The sequence below is a fragment of the Rhipicephalus sanguineus genome, chromosome 5 (assembly GCF_013339695.2).
Source record: "Rhipicephalus sanguineus isolate Rsan-2018 chromosome 5, BIME_Rsan_1.4, whole genome shotgun sequence".
In the NCBI taxonomy this organism is placed as follows: domain Eukaryota; kingdom Metazoa; phylum Arthropoda; class Arachnida; order Ixodida; family Ixodidae; genus Rhipicephalus; species Rhipicephalus sanguineus.
In genome coordinates, this window is record NC_051180.1 from 145,074,640 (window position 1) to 145,095,219 (window position 20,580).

Below are 20,580 nucleotides of genomic sequence, written 5' to 3' on the forward strand. Positions count from 1 at the left end.
GGATAATTCTAAATGTTCTGAGCATTTTGCAAGTACACGGGTAGTGGCCATGCACCAATAATATTCTAAGCATGAAAGAATGACAGCTTACCTCGAAAGCTATGGAGTAAGCCTCTTGTGTGAGGCCAGAGGAGGCGCTGGTGAGGCACGCCTAATGCACGCATTTAGCCGTTAGTACTGACGACGCCGTAGCATGCGTTCACTCACGTCAAAAACGTGGCCGCTCTCGTGCAGGCTCTCCCCTTTTTTAATGGTGGCATCGCGGAAGAACGATCCCACTACGATATCTTTAAATCCATCTCGAAGCACTAACGCGCCAGCCACGGGCGCTTGCGCCGCCATAGCTGTCAAAGCAATGAAGCACTGTTGTCTGCTAAGGCTCTCACCGTTGCACGCTCGCCGCACCGAAAGTGGCGCTGCGTGCGTCTTTCAAGGCGCCCTCTATAGGTCCCGAACGGAGTGTATAGTGCTGGTAGGAACGGCCTAGCAGACGAAACTTGCTCTTCGAGAGCATAGAGTTTCATAAAACACTTTCTAGAGGGAACCGTGGCGCTGCGACCGTTCAGCCACCATGGGAATGATGGGCGATTTGCTTAGTGTTCGTGCTTGCGGCTTTGAACGCAGTTGTGGCTTTGTTTATTGTGGTGTATTGGCTTTTCTTTCGGATAAAAACATGGCTGGTTGTGAACCTCGTGGGTTGTCGTGAACTGGTTATCATAAAAGGGTCAGGGTGGTGAAGTGGAACTGCTGAACTTTTCCCTGCGACAAAGCAGCTGCAAGCCCCAGGGAGCCAAAAGAACGAAGCTCATGCAAATCCATGTACTGCCCATTATAACAATGCTGGCTGCGTTGTTGGTGCCATAGACACTAACGCCAAGGTTACTCTAGTGTACTAGTATGTTCGAGTAAACTTGGTGCGCATGCTTTATTCTTGCTAATCTCGTCGTTGCCAGTTGTCAGAAGACGCTGGCCTGTTAGCCAGTCGACGCTCGCACGGTACTGCTACAGAATTCGTCGATCGTACTCTTATTTCTGTACTAGACCTTGAAAATTTTGTTTCAGTATAAGCAGCGTTAAACTATTCGAACGTCTTCAACACTCTGAAAAGTACGCAGTAAAAATATTACTTGCCTCGGCGCACAGGTGGAGACCATCGGCGACGCCTACCTGGTCGCCTCCGGTCTGCCCATCCGCAACGGCAACGAACACGTGCGCGAGATCGCACGCATTGCGCTGTCGCTGCGTCACCAGCTGCAGTTCTTCAAGATACGCCACCTGCCCAAGAGAAAACTGCAGCTCCGCATAGGAATTCACTCCGGTAAGCCATAGGGTCGAAATGGCAACGAATTCAGATAGCCTTATTGCCGAGCGCAAGACGATGGTAACTGGCACCGTGCGTTTGAGCTTCCCACTACGACAGCAGCGCCAGAGTGCATACGCGGAATGAGCTAAATTGGACATCGTGATAAGCATCAGCCATGAAACTGAAATCCTTATCATGAGGCAAGAGCGTCCGCTATCTAAAAGTGTCTAATAAGTGAGCCTGCAATGAACGACAAACGTCAAAAAAAGTGTTTTCGTGTTGTCTTCTTTAATGTTGTCTCGCAAATATCATTGCACCTTTATCGATCAACGTCGGCGAAACTGGCCTAATAAAGCTCGGAAGCATATATAGGTAGCTACCTCTGGCCAGTGCGCGGTGCCTGTAGGTCAAAACCTTCAGCGCTGTGCGTCACCTAACAAACATATTTGAACAGCGCATCGGCACACACATGAGAGGTTATGAAATGCAGGCAGGACAGCCTTTCGTCTGTTAGCTGGCGCGTTTAAAGATATGCTCAAATATTTCACACGTATAAAGGAATACCGGAACGTGGAATACTGGAACGTCATGTATGACCTAATACTACCGCGAAAATTCGAACGAAGCAGAAATATATCGCTATTTTGCCAGTGTGGGTGGTTGGCCTGTGTCACTGGGGCAGGCGCGCAGCCAGAATTTTTTTCCAGAGGGGGTGGGGTGCCCAATTATACTTGATGTATGTCCCTGAGTGTGTTTGTATGTACGTGTGTATATCTACACATGCAAAATTCATAAATTTTAGGGGGATATTCAACTCGCCCACCCCAACCCCTCCCGCCCTGGCTACGCCAGTGCACTGGGGGGCCAGTAACCTACGCCGTGCCGCTTCGCGGTTCTCACTACTTTGCCAGCATCAATAATGCCACAACCAGAGTCGACAGCGTCGTGTCGCTCTCCCAGTGACGTCATACAGCGTTTCTGTTAAGGTCACGTGGCTCTCGCGCATGTGACAGCGACCGGAAATTCCGCTATCGCGTTTTTTAGGATATGGAAACGCGTAACGTTGTCAGAGTCCGTGGCGTTACCGCGCGCTGTGGCAAAAAACGAGAAAAAGGCGTTGCCGCTGCCCATTAGACTTTAATGCGTAAGCTTTCTTAGGTCACTCACCCTGGAGATCTGTCTATTCGTCCGTGGATTCGTCTGTCCGCAACGCGTGACGCGATGTGCTCCATAAAAAAATGACTGATAGAGCTGGCGGTGTTGAGTTTCGAAACTACGACCTCACGCTCGGAAGCGGAGTACTTTAGCCACGGGGCTAAAAACCACGCATGTAGACGGCGAATATGTAGATGCATGTAGGTAGCTTGTAGATGGAGAAAAAGCTTGAAGAGTGAACTTGTCGGGTAGTTGGTTGAACATACCGTAGGGGAGCAGCGCTAAACACGAGGCCAGAAAAAGGCACACGAACCACTACACGTAACGTCTGGTTGTTTGCTTGCCTTTCTTTTTCCACGTCTTTCGCGCTGTTCCCCTACAATATGTGGACCATTTGTACCGACTAGCGCGGTATCCATGTAAAAAGCAGGCCTGCGCACCTGATGGCGACGATCGCGGTCTGCGAAGAGAAGCGGTTTACTGGAGAGCGGATCTGCACTCGCAGCGCTGCGATGCCGCTTATAGACGAGATCTGCTCACGACTTGGAGGCGTGGGTACGCTGAACGGCAGCGGGAGTACCGCATACACGGTGTAAACGGGAAGAACTAGAGTCACGGTGGAGTATGCGAAAGCATTGTGCCACTTGCTCATCTCTACGTGTTAGTCACGTCGTTTTAACAAGCGAAACAAAGGCAGCAACAACCACAGAGAAGAGCAGCTGCATACAAGACGAAGGAGAGGAGAAAGCGGCACAATGGTTTGCATGCTTATAAAAATCGCAGTACATTTTTAACAGATCTTGTTTTCCTTTGCTTAAGAAGCGTTCGTTCGACGTAGGAATAACTTCTTAGCTATTGCGTAAGGCGAAATCTAACTCCAAGGCGAAATACAACTTCTTTTTTCTCCTCAATCAATTGTGTTGATCCTCCATGCATTTATACTCGTCATGCATCTATACTTATCGTTCTTGCGATGCGTTTGTTCATAATAATAATCGTTGGGGTTTTACGTCCCAAAACCACGATATGGTTATGACGGACACCGAAGTGGAGGGCTCCGGAAATTTCGACCATCTGGTGTTATTTAGCGTGCTCTGACATCGCACAGTACACGGGCCTCCAGCATTTTGCCTCCATTGAAATGCGACCGCCACGGTCAGGATCGAACCCGCGACCTTCGCGTCAGCGGCCGAGCACCGTAACCGCTACACCACCGCGGCGGACTTGTGCTTGTTACCTGATACGATTACGGTCACTTGGATTGCTTTTACTAGTAGCCAATAAAATTTCCTGTGTGTCTGCATATAAGTAGCACATTACAGCGTAGTGCCGGATACATCAATCTGTCCATTTTATATGATTCAGCGGATGCACTTCACATGATGGCAACATAATTCTTCATAGCAGGGTTACAAAGTCGTGGCATTCCTACATTATGTAACAGAAACTTATTTAAAGGGACACTAAAAGCAAATATTTAGTCGACGTTGATTGTTTAAATAGCGGTACAGAAACCCCGTAGTGCTACTTTTATGCCAAGGAAGTGCTTGTTTTGAAATAAAATCGTGTTTTAGTGGTCCGCATCACGTTAGCGCACTTCAAATCACCCGCCTGAAAGCGGTATTTCGCACGTCACTGCTGCCGTGCCCAACGTTGCCCGTCTTTACTGCGCGGCGGCGTGCAGTGGCGGCGTGCACCATTCGGGCATCCGGCAACATCACATGCATGCGGTATTTTGTCGAACTTTCTGTCAGAGCGACTTTCACGAGCGTGCAAAACACACGTGGCAGTAGGCGATACCAAAACTACCACTGAGACGCGACCGCGTGAGCGAAGTAGGGCGCCGGGCAAAGCGCAGTTCGGCGAAAACGAAACTTTTGAACCACGCGCGCCGTTCCCCATGGCAACGCCAAAGAGGTCTTTTTTCCATGAATCAAACAGAAACGAACAAGGCGCCGTTCCCCATGGCAACGCCAAAGAGGTCTTTTTTCCATGAATCAAACAGAAACGAACAAGGAGCATTTTATTACGTCTCTTGATGCACGGAAGGTTCTTTTTTTATTGCAGCTAGTTTGATTACTAGTAATTAATTGTATTCAGACTCTCCCACGTCATCGGGATAACTTCCAAAATGTCCCACTCGTGGCGCTCATCGTGTGATACATTTAGCTCAATTTCTCGGTAAGTATGGCACTGCTGTTGATAATACTGCCGTTTTAGACGTTGTCATACATTGAGCTTTCCCTCTGACATAAATTGTTATTTGCCTTTAGTGTCCCTTTTAAATGCTTGCGCAATTAAGGAATTCTGCTTCCTGCATGCTTTAAATATATATCATGTCTCTATACTCTAAATTTCACTCGAAAATGCCAATGCTTACCTCGTCAAGCACGGTGTTTAAAATAACGTGTAAAACGACCTTTTATTTTGTTATGTGTATTTCCACTGCAGCTCATCAAGTAACCCTTACTCCCGTATCGTCAAACAAGCCTCGACTCGAATTTCGTCCTTCACTTGACCGAGCTGAGCACAGCGCCACTGCTCGACCGAAAATGACACCGCACTTCTCAAGAATCGCTCAGATTATGGCTGATACGCAGTTACTTGTTCTGTCCAGAGACTGCGACCCCATCGACTTTCTCAAGTCAAGGTGGAGCGTTGAGTGAAGGGACGTTCTAGAATACGGGGGTTCCTCTTTAACATTCAGCTAGTAACCATTCTCAAGCTGCTCAGAAGTTTGAGATATTCGTCACGAAAGCACTGTACACCAGCAAAAAGTTATTGCTTCTAAGATCAGGCGTTGCATACACTGCGCCTGATCCGTCGATATGCATTGATTGCAGCCTTTTCGTACTGCATTATTTCTGAAAAGGATAAATTTTGTTTTCGCGTGGAGTGCATTCCAGTGAGCAGAATGGTATATTCTTTTTATTCATTTGTTTCTGGACAGGTCCATGCGTCGCCGGTGTAGTGGGCCTAAAGATGCCGAAGTACTGCCTGTTCGGTGACACGGTCAACACGGCCTCGCGCATGGAAACCACCGGTGAACGTAAGTTCTTGCACGTATTTCGCGCAGAATCACTGCGATATACCGCGAAGATTTGTGTACAACGTGCGAAAAGAAAAAAAAACAAAATAGACGCTGTGAATCGCATGAACCACTCAAAGTCGTCAGATGATCCGCCGTGAAAAAGAATCTGTATTGAATAACATTGAAGCAAAAAATCACATTGCACGTATCTTAAATTTCTCGAAGGCATTCTGCGTAGTGAATCACAACAAATTTTTCAGAGAAATTGTTTTGTAAAAAAATGACAAATAGCCATTTATCTCTTTAAAAAACACTTCTATGAAATCGGCCGCAGCAACATTGTATCGAAGACGAGTTGACATCAACTAGAAACATTAAACACGTCGAACGTCAGGAAAGTATTCTCGACCAGCTAACATTTAACAAATATTTATACATTAAACATTTCGCTGCTCTCGACGACACCATATTGGCCTCGAGGCCCACCACTGGAAACGCCGGCGCCACCGTCGGCGTGACGTGCTTGGCAGGATCACGTGGTCTCAGCGGCCGCGTCGGCTGCTTGAGGAGCGCTGCCGCGTGCTTTGAAAACGAGTTTCAAGTCCCACATGCGCTGCGGTCTGTTCAAATACGGAAGTTTTCTCGTATTTTCTGCTCAATTGAAAGCATTTTAATAGAGTGGCTGCCTCCGAAGGCGACGAACATGGGGCTTTACCGCTCGGTACCGCAGTGCCGGGCTTACGCAATGGAGCCCAGTGTCAGCCTGCACCGGTAGCCGCGGGACAAGAAACTGCGTGAAGCATGGGTTGTAAAGCTAAGAACCGGCAAGTAGCCATCGGCTACGAGTCTTGTGTGCAACAAGCACTTCCGCGACGAAGACTTTCGCTACTGCTTCGGGCCTGCGATGTTCGGTGAGTAGCAGACAGCGCGCACTGAGACGATGGCTCACGCGCGCTTCCCGCCGGCAAATGATGCCTATCCGGCCTATAGGCCACAGGATGGAAAAGGCGCTTTTACCACGTGCGATACCATCTCAGATCCCTCCCGTGCGACCTCTTGATCGTCGGCCCCGTGCTCGGCGTCCACAAAATCGGCTGCAGATGCGCAAGTCATTGTTTAGATACGTTGAAATAAAAAACCCCACGGGTCCCTTATGCATTCGCCAAAGATGACAAGAAGGCGAAAGCCATCTTTTTCTTCTTGTCAGTCGATGTATTGATTCTCCCGCGCCCCCCTCCAAAGCCTCCTGCACCGAACGCGGTTTTTGCACGGCCTCCGTGACCGATCACGGAGGCAATACAAAGCGACCAGGACGTTGAATGCGTCATCATGTGACGTCACGTTATGTAACGTCATAATTACGCTACATATTTTGGCGATCTGTGACGTCATGATGACGTCATATGATAACGCCATCACCGATCACGGAGGCAATGCAAAGGGACCATGTCGTGTGAATACGTCATCATGTGACATCACGTTATGTCACGTCATGGTGATGTCATAACGAAGTTGTAAATTTATGAGGTCTGTGACGTCATGATGACGTCATATGTTGACCTCATCACGTCACGATTACTTTTTGCGTCGCTCGTCTTGGCTCCGCGACGGTCAATCTTCCCGTTTGAAAAGGCATCTGGCTTTCGCCTTCATAAGCTACGCGACGCTTGCTTGTGGACGTACATAGCGAGAGAGTCAAATGCTGCGGCTGTGTGCTGCATTTATGTTGGCAATAACATTTTTTCAGTCAAGCTTGCGTTCCCCTGACGCAAACACTATGTCCCACATTTATTTATGTCAGTCTCAAACTGACGTTGGGCCTCTCGAACCCCATGTGTTTTCTTGGAGCCTCATTTATTTACGTAGGAAAGATGCCACCCTGTTGGCGTTAAACACGACACTACTGCCAAAATTGCTGGGGTACTCGTCAAATATTTACTATCCTGTTTTGCGGCTGCTGGTTGCTGCAATAACTTCTATTTTATTCACCGCTATTTCAAGTTCACGTGGGTCCTAGTTCACAGCCGACGTTTGCAAAACAAGTCCGGCGAGCGTTACTGTATTTTATTTCTTTTCCTTGGCGTTGCATGCTACTACCATGCTCTGTCTCGTAGACTATACTTCTCCTTCCACCAGCAATCTCGAAGTGGTGAAGCTTTGGTCTATGAATTTGTTGATGACAGAGAGCGGCAAGTTCACTGGAATGCAAATGGAACGATAATTAAGGAGCATTAAAACAAGGCGTCGCATTTGCTCACGTTTTGTGTGAGCACCAAACGAAACGAACGCACTGAATAAAGAAACAGAAGCAGCGGCATGTGCCCGCTGAGAAGGCCGATCAATACGCAGTGCGAGACAGCTTGTCAAATGACATTGAAACGTACACGAATTTAGACCGAAAAAAAAAACTGAATCGTCGGGACGGCACATCACAAAGTTGCCATGCGCACCGAAGCCGTAGTTGTGATGAAATTGTTTTTGAACTGCTCTGATAGCGTCTGCGCAACAGTAGTTGTTTGTGTACTCACAAATTCTCATATTTTGCGGCCTAAAGTTCACAGCGCGGTGCGAAAACGCGCTCGTAGCAAAAGCGAAACCATCAGTACGAACATACATGCAGACGCTCATACATGCAGAGGCGCCGTCAGTCGTCACGAACCCGTGCGATCGCTGGATTGAGGCTTCTTTCTCTAATGCTCCGCTCGGTTATACAGGCAGTCTACTCTGACGAGATATTTCACACAATTTGCACTCAGCGACTGTCTATACCTTTTGCGCAAGAAGCCGGCTCATGGGTCTTTATCGCGGTGATAGTGTGAAGCGGGCGCTCCGTTTTCTGCAAAGAAACAGCGACTGTAGACTATCTCGTGCTTTCTGTTCGTCGAAAATTATTCTTTTGACAGGAAAGAACACATTTCTTTTCGAAAGTACCTGCAGAAATGTCCCAGAGGGCTTCCGCGAGGTGATTTTATAGAGCGCCGACAGCAAAACCTATGGGGCGCGCGCCGGCGGCATCCTGCCTAGCACGCAATCGAGGCGCGTCCGATAGAGGGCGACTCCGTAACTCCTGGAGGCCAATACTATGTAACCTATGCGGACGACACATGGTTTTTCTTTATAGGAACCGATGGTAACGTCCGCGCGAAAGAATCTAACCTTTTAGTGAAATTATACAAATGGCCGATAAAAAAACTGTTCACAAATTATCTCCGCTTTATCACCAAAAGCATTTCAGCCTGCAGTCTGGCCGTTTCATTGCTACAGACCAATAGGAAAAGTGCATCGTACTCCACCTCCAAAACACTCGGTGCCATCTCTCATGAAGTACGCTCTGAAATTTCCCCACGGAAACTATTGTGGGGATCGCAGATAACCACCTTCGCCCTCACCCACACCGGCGGTGATAACAAGCAGCGACGAGCGTCACTGCGCATGTGCCTTCATGTGCGATTGCTTTATAAGCAAGCACAACGAGCAGCCATGGGGTGGAGCGGTCAGCGAAAGTTTGCCAGGAGTGCTCGTGTTCGCGGAGTGCGGTCCGCCGGAGCCAGGGATTAGCGGCACCGGCGTGGAAGTTGTTCGTGGAAGTGGTGCTTCGGAGTTGCTTTATTGTTTTCGTGCCGCGGTAACGTCGTTAAAGTTTTCACTAATATTAGAGTTTCACATAAATGGTTCTCGTTTTTCTCGCCGTCACCGAGCGCCCTTTTTTTGGAGTAGGCAACAAACCCCCACAGCATAAATTGTTAACTGTATAAATCTCTAGCTTCTGGGTGTGTTAACATAATGCCAACATCTGCTACCAGGCAAACAAAATGTAACACTTTCAGAACGCACTGTATGGCCTCGGATCGCGCTCCTGCCACTTAGGCAACAAAAAAATAAATAAAAAAGAATGTAAAAGCTGGTTGTTCCTGAAAAAAACAAAATAAAATGCTTTGCCCGCTATCACTAATCTCTGATTTGACTCCAACACGTCTCAGCCATTTAATCTTAAACATGGTAAAAATTTCCAGCCTGTTTAGCTATACCACACTCCTTGTTCTGAAGTCAAAGTCTGCAAGAACACGAGGAATTCGATGCAAGTTGCGAACATACGCTAAAATGCTTCCTCTCAAGAAAGTATGAACCGCGAGAACTGGATTTCTCCAACATCTATAGAACGGACATTACATTGCATATTATCGGTCATGCTTAACTCCTCGCTAAAAATTATTTGAAAACATTACGTGAGTGAAATTTGTGCGAGGATCTGGTATCAGGTGTATCAAGTGATTTAACCATTTTGTGGTTACGGCACATTTTCGCTGTCCACTTCACGTAATCTAGATGGGTGTATTTGTATCTGATAAATAAACGAAATACAACAGATGTGACTCATGGCGAACTCCACTGGTCGAGCTGGAGCAAGTTTTCTTGCTCCGCGGCCGGGAATCTGCGTTCCACTGGTCGATTCGGAGCAAGATCACGTCTTCCACTCGCAGATTTGGAGCAACCCACTCCGCGACGGAGCGTTCAGCGTTGCTCCATCTTGCCGAGGCGGATTTCGCCAGAAATCCGGCAACGCGATGCCGTCATTGCCGGTGAAATGGCGTCATTTGACTCTGACGGACGGGCTGCTGGTTTGCTTGCTCTGAGATAGCGAGAGCAGCAGCGACAATTACGAACCGTATGTGTTCTACGAAACGATTTTTTAAAGAAATGTTCCCTTACCCTGACCCGCTGTGCGCACGCTCGAAGATCATCGGCTACGTCGAAGACGAGATTTCCATGTGCTCCTCCATATTTGTCAGCGCAACACAAGAAAACGGCACGCTTGCTTTACGCCACTGCGTACAGCGTGGTCGAAATGCGCGCTTGGCAGCGGCGACCCACGGGACCGCACAGAGCGGAAGCAGAAATAGTTTTCGGAGCCGGCTTACGTGACGTATGCATAAACAACTTCCGGAGCGACCTCACGCGGAGCATTGACGTGTTCCACTGGCAGATTTGGCTAGGTGCAATCCGAGTGCTCGCTCCAGGATTTCGGCGGCCGCTCCGGATCTCCCAGTGGAGTTCGCCATCACTTTTCATATCAGCCTACGATTAATCTGACTGCGTAATGTTAGAGTTGTGTATGTCCCTTCATATCGAGCGAAACTGAACGCAATCACTCAGCCTTTGAAACAAGCCAAAAATGCAGTTTCGCACTACAGGTACGCGTGATCGCCAACGTCCTGCCAAATACTTCGCTCACTTTTTCGACAGGCGATGCTCATGAATGCCTCGTCTCGTAAGTGGCAGCCACTCCCTCCCGAAAACTCTGAAGAAGAATTAGATGCACGTGTCTCGAAACGAAAATTTGCAAAATGCGCACTATATTCTTCCGAGAACAGACACACACGAAGGGGAGGCGGCACCCTACGAGCCATTGATTACGTTCTGCGAAGAATTGAACCTCATCAATCATAGGACGCTTGGGCGTAACTCATAGCCAAAGCCAGATGCCAGAGACCCTGAACTTCTTGGATAAGAGTTGTACGACGTCCACGTGAATGCGCCTTTATACCGCAGCTGTAACGTACTATATAGATAACAACGGTGGGCGTGTTAGTCGGAAGTTGGCCACTAAGGCGGCTTGAACTCGCACACATTTCTCCTTCGCGGGCGTCCGTGCATTGCGTTGCGTTCTGTATCCTAAGCTTATTTATTTATTTATTTATTTATTTATTTATTTATTTATTTATTTATTTATTTATTTATTTATTTATTTATTGAATACTGCTGGCCTGCATTTCCAGGCCTTGAGCAGGAGAGGAGTGGTTAGATTTCGAGTACAATGCACGTGAACAACAAAAGAGAGCTGCACTTACTGACAAAACAACAGAAAAAGTCAGCTGGTGTGTCGAATACGGCACTGCATGCAATAATACAATTTGTAGTGACAAACATTCGGTATGCAAATATAAGTAGTGACGCTTTCACGCAATGCATTACTTCACATTTGAAATGACTGAAAAAAAAAAGAAACAAGTGTCTGTTTAGTGCGTTTTACATTTGAGCGCACTCCGTATTATCAGAAGAGAAAAACAACAGAAAAGCAAGCAAAGATAACCAAGACATGTGGGCGACGTTCTTGTGACACGTTGCTACAGCACTGGTAAATAAAGGTACTATCATTTCGGCCTCTGAAGTGCGGCAGTGAAAGCGGAAGCAGAAGTGCACAAGATTATTTCTCTGTTTCCTCTATCCAACGCTTTCTCGTGACTGTTTCGTAGCGATGCCTTTACCGACACTCATTCCTTTACGCGCTGTTTAAGCTACGGCAGCAGTCAGTGTGACGGTCTGCCCTCATTAATAATATCATCAACGGGGACGTGAGCAGTTGTTCATAACACTGTAACATAGCATCGAGCAGAGCGCATCGCTACAAAAGAGCAGCTCTCCCTGATTCGCTAGAGAGAGAGGAAAAGTGCATTCACTGTATCGGCTCATACGCCGCCTTCTTCCTTTTCCCTTCTCTCAACAGCGCTCAAGATACACGTCAGCTCCAAGGCCAAGGAGCTGCTCGACGTATTTGGAAACTTCGAACTCACGCTAAGAGGCGAGGTGCAAGTGAAGGTGAGATTTATTCTTCTTGCTCCTCCTGTTTGTGCGGACGCTCGCGAGACGAAGAACAGTCGTCATTACGCCCCATCTGGGCATTAGGCGTATTATGCGTGAGTTTATTGTAACTACGCGCGCACAGATACGACCGAATAGCCGAAATTTGAAAACGGCGCTAGGACGGGACACAGAATAATAGAAGCGACAAGACAGGGCATGTCGTTCCTATTTTGTGTGTAATCCGAGCGTTTATTATTTTTTTTTTTTCAAATTTCAGTACATACCAACAAGCGTGCATTAGTACGCTTTTTCAGTTCGTGACCGAATACCCTTAACTTTTTGTTTAGTCTGTGTGATAGTAGTTACATTTATCTCATTCTCCCTTAAATTGTTGTTATCTTGTTATCGTATTATTATTTTAATCGCCCTTACATATGTTGGTTTTGGTGCCCTTCCATGTACAGATTTTATTTGGATAATGAAATGAACGTTTCGCTCAGGAGAAGGGTCAGAGCCTCGTCCCCCCCCCTTTCTTCCTTTTTTTTTTCTCGTGTGTTCTTAACCAGAATCAGTAATAAAACTGTCTGTATTATTTGGGCATAACTTTGACGTGCACACTGCGTCATTTCTGTTCCTATCCATGTCTGCTTGCTCTCCTACGCTTGTACCATACAGACGTTTTGAGCACCATTTTATTCAACACTTTATTTATCGTGGATTGGGATAAGGCTGAACCCGAGGTTCTCACTCTGTAATCTTAGTAGGTATCAGCTGTAAAAATGCATAAGTGAGTTAAGCATTCCCACTACGTTCTTTTTGGTAAAGCGTATCTTCCCCTGTATGCATCACCGTCCCCCTGAATCAATACATCGACCGCTCTTAGCCTCTCTGGCAAATACCTGTGCATTGACAACTGTCGCAACAATGTGATTGTATGTATGGCGCAACTGCCAAGTTTCTTCAGTGGCCTCGCATAATGGAACTACTCAGCGCACACTTATATGGCGCATTGGGCCTCAACACAAATAGGTCACTAAACACTTCACCCTCGATCGTACGGCAACTGCGGACGCCACACTCCTCTCATAGGAATAGTGCTTGTACGATGCTCCATATATTATAGACATGCGTTGGAAAGAAACACGCACTGTGCCTCACAGAAAGCCAGAAAAACGATCAAAAAGGCACATGGCAGAAGTCTCAGGTGGCCGCGGGACTTAAAATTAAAAAAAAAAAGTGTTGAATTGAGAAAACAATCTCCGGTGGCACTCACTTTTCGAGTATTCCTGCTGCAAGCATACATATTTTGAATTTTTCCAGATGTATAGATGATAAAAGGGAACGTATTTACGCGGGCTTTCCCCTGGTTTGCCACGCCACACTAATATATGTAGGAAGGTGCAATAAATTGCCAGTAACAAGACGTCGTGCGCTGGCTTTCTATACATTAACGTGGTCATACTGCCAAATGGACATCATGAACCATAACTTGGCCCTGGATAGCATGATGTCTATTTTTTTCCATAAATTTTCTTTTGTGAAGATTTTGTCGTCTCTTTCAGCTTAAATACACACGGGAATACAGTCTTTCGTCACAAAAGCTCGGGTAGTAATTCGGTGTGTATGTCAAAAGAGAAAGCCGGCAGGCGAAGCTATTGTCCGCGAGATCGAGCGGAGTCGCCACCTCGCGGCTTCTTACTGAACCGCGCCTAGTGTGGATTGCTCCATGCGTCGTCTGCTAGCCACGCTGTGTTTGCATGTGCGCGTACGTCATGCAGGTCCTCAAAAACGGTTTGTTCCGTTGCGTTAGTGCAACTTTAACCGCTCGTACGTATGCCTGACACGATGTAAAGATGCGTTTGGCCGTGATCGGCTGTATATGTACTGTAATAAGATCAGTGAGTGCACTTATAGAGAGTGCTGTGTGTGGTCGTCGTACCGTCCGTTCACGAGAGTCTTATCAGTGTAGGTGCCGCTCTGTGGTTCAAGCGCATTGCAAAGTGCACTTGGCGTTGCCCTAAAGATCAGAAGTATTAAATCTCATGTAAATATAGCCTTTTAGCGGCGCGGTGGTAAAAAAAAGGCTCTCATGTACTTGAGCGTTGTGGTTAGGTGTTGTTTATACGTTACGCGACGAGCTTTAGTTGTGTACGGTTCTGGTCTAACTAGAGAGAAATATTTCTGTTAAGTCACGTCTGACACCTCGGTACTTAAATTGTCCCCTAAAAAGAACAGAAAGTGAAATGACACGGAAATCGCAAAACTGAGTTCCCTTTCACAATTTTAACTTGTGGCGAAATTTATACAAAAACACCCGTGTACTTAGATTAAGGTGCACGTTAAAGAGCGCTGATGGTCAAAATTAAACCAAACGGCGTACTTTACATTTATGTCGTAGTAATTTCACGCGAAGCCACATCTTCTTTTCTTTACATTATCTTGAGCGTTTGTGCTACGTTGTAATGGACTGGCGGAAGGCAGCGGACATTATTCGCTTGAAGAAACATACTTTGGTCCCGTGAAATAACCGAGGCTTTGTTCCATTACTGACGTGCAAGTAATTAATCGAATAAAGTTTCGTGCTGTACAGTTACCTTTGTGTACTATTACTGGAATAAAAACAAGCGTGTGCGTGTTAAACGCTTCTGTAGCGCTAAAGCGCTGTCAGCCACGTACCTTTCCTCAGCAAACCTATCAACTGTCCTACATTGGAGAACTGAATAAGAAACGCGGATGAATATTTGAGCACACAGTGTACAAAGTGCTATTTGAACTCATCGTGCAGGAATACGGGCTTTCTTTTTGTTGGAGGGTATCCAGATGAACAAGAAGTAAATACTTAATTCAGTCGTGCTACAGCAGTGCGTAGTAGGTGCAACACGACCTGAACATGTGCAAATAAAACAACAAGAAAACGTCATGCACTGCGAGCTGTCATGCATACGAGCTGAACATGTGCAAATAAAGCAACAAGAAAACGTCATGCACTGCGAAAACGCCGACTGTTGCCGAAGGCGAGCAACCCCGTTCGTTGGCAGAATGCGCTTCTCTCACAAGTAATAGTAACGTTCGGCGCGCTTCGTTCATTAATTCGGGAATGAAGAGCGCACATATTACCAGAAAACTGCAGTCAACGCATTTTATTTGCCGGAAATCGGGTAAAATCGCTCACAACGAAGCGCTGTTGTGTGCGTTTGTATACGCGCCGACGACCGCCTACCCACACTAGCGCGGCGACGGTGCTGCCACCTGTAGACCGATCTCGCGGCGAATAGTCGGATACAGCTGAAAAAGTCCGGAGAGGCCCCGCCCAGACGACCGAAGCGCGACAGCCGATCGCCTCCGCGACTAAAGAAGTAGTCCCGCTCATGCACGCGGCAGTGCTCTATGAAGGCGAGGTCACCGGCTGGCCGGCTCACGGCGACAGTCTGGATAGCGGGCCTATTCGCGCAGGCTTGTGTGCATCCTCCTTTGAGGAGGAAATGGCGCGGTCTTCTAAAGTTGTGTCCGACTATAGAGATCGTAACTGCATTACATGAAGGCGTGTCCTGTCGTAACATCAAAAGCAAAAATCTTCCAGTCGAAAGTAGGACTCTGTACCGTTTTTTAACACGAAAGTGTTTTATGCCGGGTCCACCAAGTACATCCGTCACGGATATGACGTTAATAAAATGGACGCCAACGGGTGAGAAAGAAAAAAACCAAGAAAAAGATACCCCGCTGGGAATCGAACCCACGACGTTGCAGCCGCGACGGCAAGCGCCCGGCGCCCTTCCGACTAAGCTAACTCGGGAGATGCGAGACGCGGTGCGAACACGCCTTATATCATTCAAACATTCTCTTTCGCGGCGGGCGAAGCGGGGCGGTGCCGCCGTCTGTGAGATGTGAAAAGAAGTAATGCTTCACGATCGACACTTACTAGCGATTACTCCGAGATTGCACGCGATATCGGAGGTCATGGTTACAGCGTCTCGATACCAGAGAGGTATAGACTGGCCGCGCTGGCGTCGCCGAGGCACCCTTGACGCAGTTACGTTGGTTAAGGTCTTTCTTTGCCTTTCGCTTCATGTTAGCGTGCGTCGGCTCATCGGAGTAGTGCAGCTTCCACGTGCACCAACGGGATTTCTCCGCCGCCGACTGCTTCAATTGCGAGAGCACCGGCTAACAAAACTGCTGCAATACGCGTTGCAGAAAGGACGCGATTTCGACGGGCGCATGTCGTGCCTTGGTGGAGCGAGAGCAACGCCTGCGAGACAGAAACCAGCGGGACGCACGCGTTTGCGGCTCAGGCTACGAACCTCTACCTCCCGTGTTGCTGAAGCGCAGTGTGTGTTAGTGTATGCATGAGCACAGGCATCGGCTACCCATTACTAGAAAGCTCACACCGTGCCGTTTCTCTCCTTAATTGACGACGCTTTGGAGAAGTGCATACCGGGTACCAGTGTTGATTATGAGCTTGTTGATATCATCCTTACGCGGGATTCACGATTCGCTGTGTCCAAATATATGTTCACACCGTCAGCTACCACAAGGGTTTAATCATAATCATGGGTGTTAGTCGTCGCCATAGAGACATGCTGTCAACATGGGTGCATCCACGTCAAACGGTGCTATAGCTGCCAAACACGAATAGACATTGTACAAGGGTCTCATATATCATTACACAATAAGCACTACTTCTGTGAAGACACGTTTCACTTTCGTGTTATACCGATTCCTATGACGGAGGGATCAGCCATGTTATTTTTTCTTGCTCTGCGCCTCTTTCTCACAGCACCTGCTTTTCAAGAACTTGTAATATTTCTTCTTACACTAATATTCCAATTAAAAGAAGTCGCCATCACGGAGTAAGGAAATGCCGTTCTCGTAACAGACAATAATGCGAAGAAAAGTATAGGAGATGTTATTTGTAATAATTGTGATATAATTGCGAAGAAAGTAAAGTGGACGGAAAGATAACTTGCCGCCGTCGGGGAGCGAACCTGAAACCTTCGAATATTGCAACGTTCATTGTAACCTTCACTGCAATAGAGACGAACAGTAATAGACGAATCAGCGTTAGGAAAATGCCTCTAGAGTGCTACTAAACATAACAGATGTATTTTTTAAAAGTGCCACCTTCGAACAGGTACTCGCAGCGGCGGTAACAGCATGTTCTGAACTTATTCTATATTTGTTCAGGTGCTGATTACAATTTTGTCCACCGAAAATATTATTTGCCACATTTGTCGCGTCTATAACACCATAACATCTTAGCACTTCTGACAAATTAACCATCTGCATTTTTTTTGTCCTGGATGCACAAATAAGCGCCTCGGTGTTTTGTAAACGTTTCAGGCACAGGAATATAACAGAATCTTCGCAAAGTCTACTCCAAGATACCTATATCCAGCTTTCATCAATGAGGCTTGTATCTATCGTTATTATGCAAGGGTGCGACGCGACAGAATCTCTTCTGCTTGGGAGAGAACATATCGGGAAGCGAAATGCTTTCTAAGTGGAATATTTTTGCCTTCGTCTGCGCTTTCTATTTTCTTGTTTTTATTGTCGTAACTATGGTTATTTTAGAAATTAATACCTGAAGCAAACGTACTGCATGGCGACTTGTAGCCCGCTTCCAGCAACAGTTCACCCAGATAGTCTTCCCCAGTATTGTTTATGTTAGTGAATTTAGCCTGTGCCAAGAAATCCTATGAAACTGAGACCTGAAAGTAAGCGTTTGCGACAAGCGTGCGTTGTTTGTAGTGTTCGCGTGACGTATTACTGACTCTTGCGGGCAATTATATGAGCGCGAGAGAATCACTATGTTTTACCTCACAGACACTGCAACGACCATTATGGCAATTCAATACAAACATTTTCGCACCTTTTGATCCGTGGTTTGCATACAACATCCAAACCGTGCCTCATGTTGGATTATCACAATTTTGATCCAGGATACCATTACTATACTAACGCCGATCCTGACTCCATATGAGCAAACAAGGGTTTGTACAGTGGCGTGCAGGTCTGCTATACATCAAGGAAGAAACGCAGCGATCAAAGTGCAATCAAGATTCGTCTTATCTGCTTTATCATTAACTGCACCATTTGAACCAGAGAACAATAAAGGGGAACACTGCGAAAATATGACAGCAGCCGAGAAAGATATACAGGACACTTCATTGGTCACTTATGTCTGTGCGGTGGTTTTCACGATTCGCCGTAAGCCGAATCGCCCCGCTGACCACTCTTATACGAAGTTATCCCTGTTAATGACACTACACCTAAGATAATTTTGTTATTTCGCTGCAAGAACTGCGAAAACGGGTGGCGATATGTTCAAGAGTTCTCTTTAGATTACGGACACTCCTAGTCTGAAGTTAAGCTAGCGATATGTGACGTTCTTGCGCGTTTTTTTTTCGTTTCGCAGGGAAAGGGCCTCATGACCACCTACTGGCTGGAAGGCGAACGCAACAGGGAACCGGAAACGGAACAGTGAAAGAGCCGTCTCTCCGCTCCCATGCATCCTGATGTGCCTGTCAATATGACTTGAAAAGCGACCCCAAGGCTAAAACCTACGAAAACTTCAAAAAAAAAAAAGGAAACGGAAGAAAAAGAAATACCAGCTAACGCACACCGTGATAGAGCAAGCTAGATTGATAATCTATAGAGATAATTCCGTGGCATACGTTAACCGCCCGAACATTTCCTTCTTTGAAGATTCCGTGGTTTGCTTCATCCTCACTAATCGTGAAGCGAAGAACACAAACACTCCGAAGTCCGAAGTTGAAGAAACAGAAAAGTAACGTAGAGTACTGGGCGAGTTGGCATAGATTCATGTCAAAGCGAAGCGCGAGGAAAACAGGACACCTGTCCTGTGTGTTCTTTTCTGTGTCCTGTTTTTCCTCGTTCGACATGAAACAGAAGCTTTTACTGCGTTATCCAGTCACGGCAACATACTGTGGTAGTCAGGGTTACCAAATGCACACTTTCGGTGCGCGCAATGTACCATGTTCCTCGGGAAGCTAGAAGTCGAACACTACGAGATGCCGCATGATGCACTGATCATGCAAATAAGAGCACGTGAAACTCGTGCCATGAGATTTCAGGCACGAGCTCAATTTGCAATTCGAGAAGTCGTTCGCGGTCAAGAGCAAATGATAAGATATCAAAGTAACTGATAAGATATCAAACGCAAACCAATCGTAACTGAGAGCGAGGCGAAAGCTAAAATACCTATACATCACAAGCACTTACGAAAAACCGATAACACTGGAAGTCCGGTTTTTAAGCTTGATATCCTATTTCACACCATTACCTTATCCAGTTGACTATCTTCAATACTTATCTCATGAGATTGTAGATCATTTCTCTTGCTGATCTACGCAACGAACGCCTGCACGGAAGGCTGCGTAATTGTACAATGGCTAATAGTAGAGATAGAAGCTCAAAAGCGTAAGTGATGGCATCTTCATTACGTACAGTAGTTTAGCTGTCCGTTTTTTTTTAATTATTGATCAGTTGGATTACGTGGGCATCATAGTGTCAGAACACAAGCAGTTTCAAATGCAGCACTGCATTCCTTATCTAGCCGGGAAATGCACTGAAGTGCTTGGCACCGCATTAGTTTTACTAGCTCATTCACCAACTGATCTTGTGCTTGCTAATGTGCGAAAAACTACCTACCGAGCAATCGCCTGTAGGGTGCAAAGTATGCACCGGATCCACACCTTGTCAAAAGAGCAGCGCTTACGAAGTATGAGAAGTGTGAGTTATGATTCACCAACTCGAGATATCACTCTCGTCTAAGTATTATAAACACCAACTCACCCAAGCGACATGCACTCCAAGCTAGATTTTGTTAAAGAGCAGAGTTTTTTCTTCAAATGTTAATTCGCGCGACAATATTCTGTGTTTTTGTCAAGTCATTTAAGTGTCTAATGAATGTAGAGCTTCATAGATGCGAGTCATCGATGTTTTTTTTTGTTTTTTTTCACCTGCTGTCACACATCGTTAAAGGTACCTCTGAATAAACGTCTGAAACTTCTATACTGTTTGCCTCTATTCTATGCGTTAAAAACAGGGTCCCTTATGCATTCGCGTAAGACGACTCGAACGCGAAAGCTATGTTCTTTTTTAAGTCGAAAGCCTTAGATGCCTCATCAAACGCGAAAGTTGACCGTCGGCGTCCCGCGGCGTCAGTGTCAACACGATTGATGTAAAAAATCTTCATCACGTGATGACGTCACCATATGACTTGACAGATCACCCAAATGTGTGACAAAGGTAGGCCGATCGCGGAGGTGATACAAAACCACTTGAGGTGCCGAAAGCTTGCAACGCCCCCCATCCTGGAGGCAATGCAAATCCACATGAGGTGCGGGAAGCTCTCGGAGGGTGTCGGTGCGGGATCATTGCACCGAGTGTGAAGAAAAAGATGGCTTTCGCCTTCGAGTTGTCTTAGGTGAATGCATGAGGGACCCTGTGAGCTTGTTCTCAATCGATGTGTTGCGAAAGCCTTCTGGAC

At 46.7% G+C, this 20,580-nt stretch overlaps 1 protein-coding gene across 1 annotated transcript in view; it reads left to right on the forward strand.

Annotated features, from left to right (window-relative positions):
* The window catches only part of LOC119394303 (atrial natriuretic peptide receptor 1-like), an 83,059-nt gene extending 64,256 nt beyond the window's left edge, over nucleotides 1-18,803 (forward strand). The window contains exons 11-14 of the mRNA XM_037661593.2: nucleotides 1,144-1,318; nucleotides 5,409-5,507; nucleotides 11,995-12,086; nucleotides 18,484-18,803. Of these exons, the coding sequence (XP_037517521.2) occupies nucleotides 1,144-1,318; nucleotides 5,409-5,507; nucleotides 11,995-12,086; nucleotides 18,484-18,552 (435 nt within the window). The 3' untranslated portion in view covers nucleotides 18,553-18,803. The remainder of the gene's footprint in view (nucleotides 1-1,143; nucleotides 1,319-5,408; nucleotides 5,508-11,994; nucleotides 12,087-18,483) is intronic.
* The last annotated feature ends 1,777 nt before the right edge of the window (nucleotides 18,804-20,580 follow it).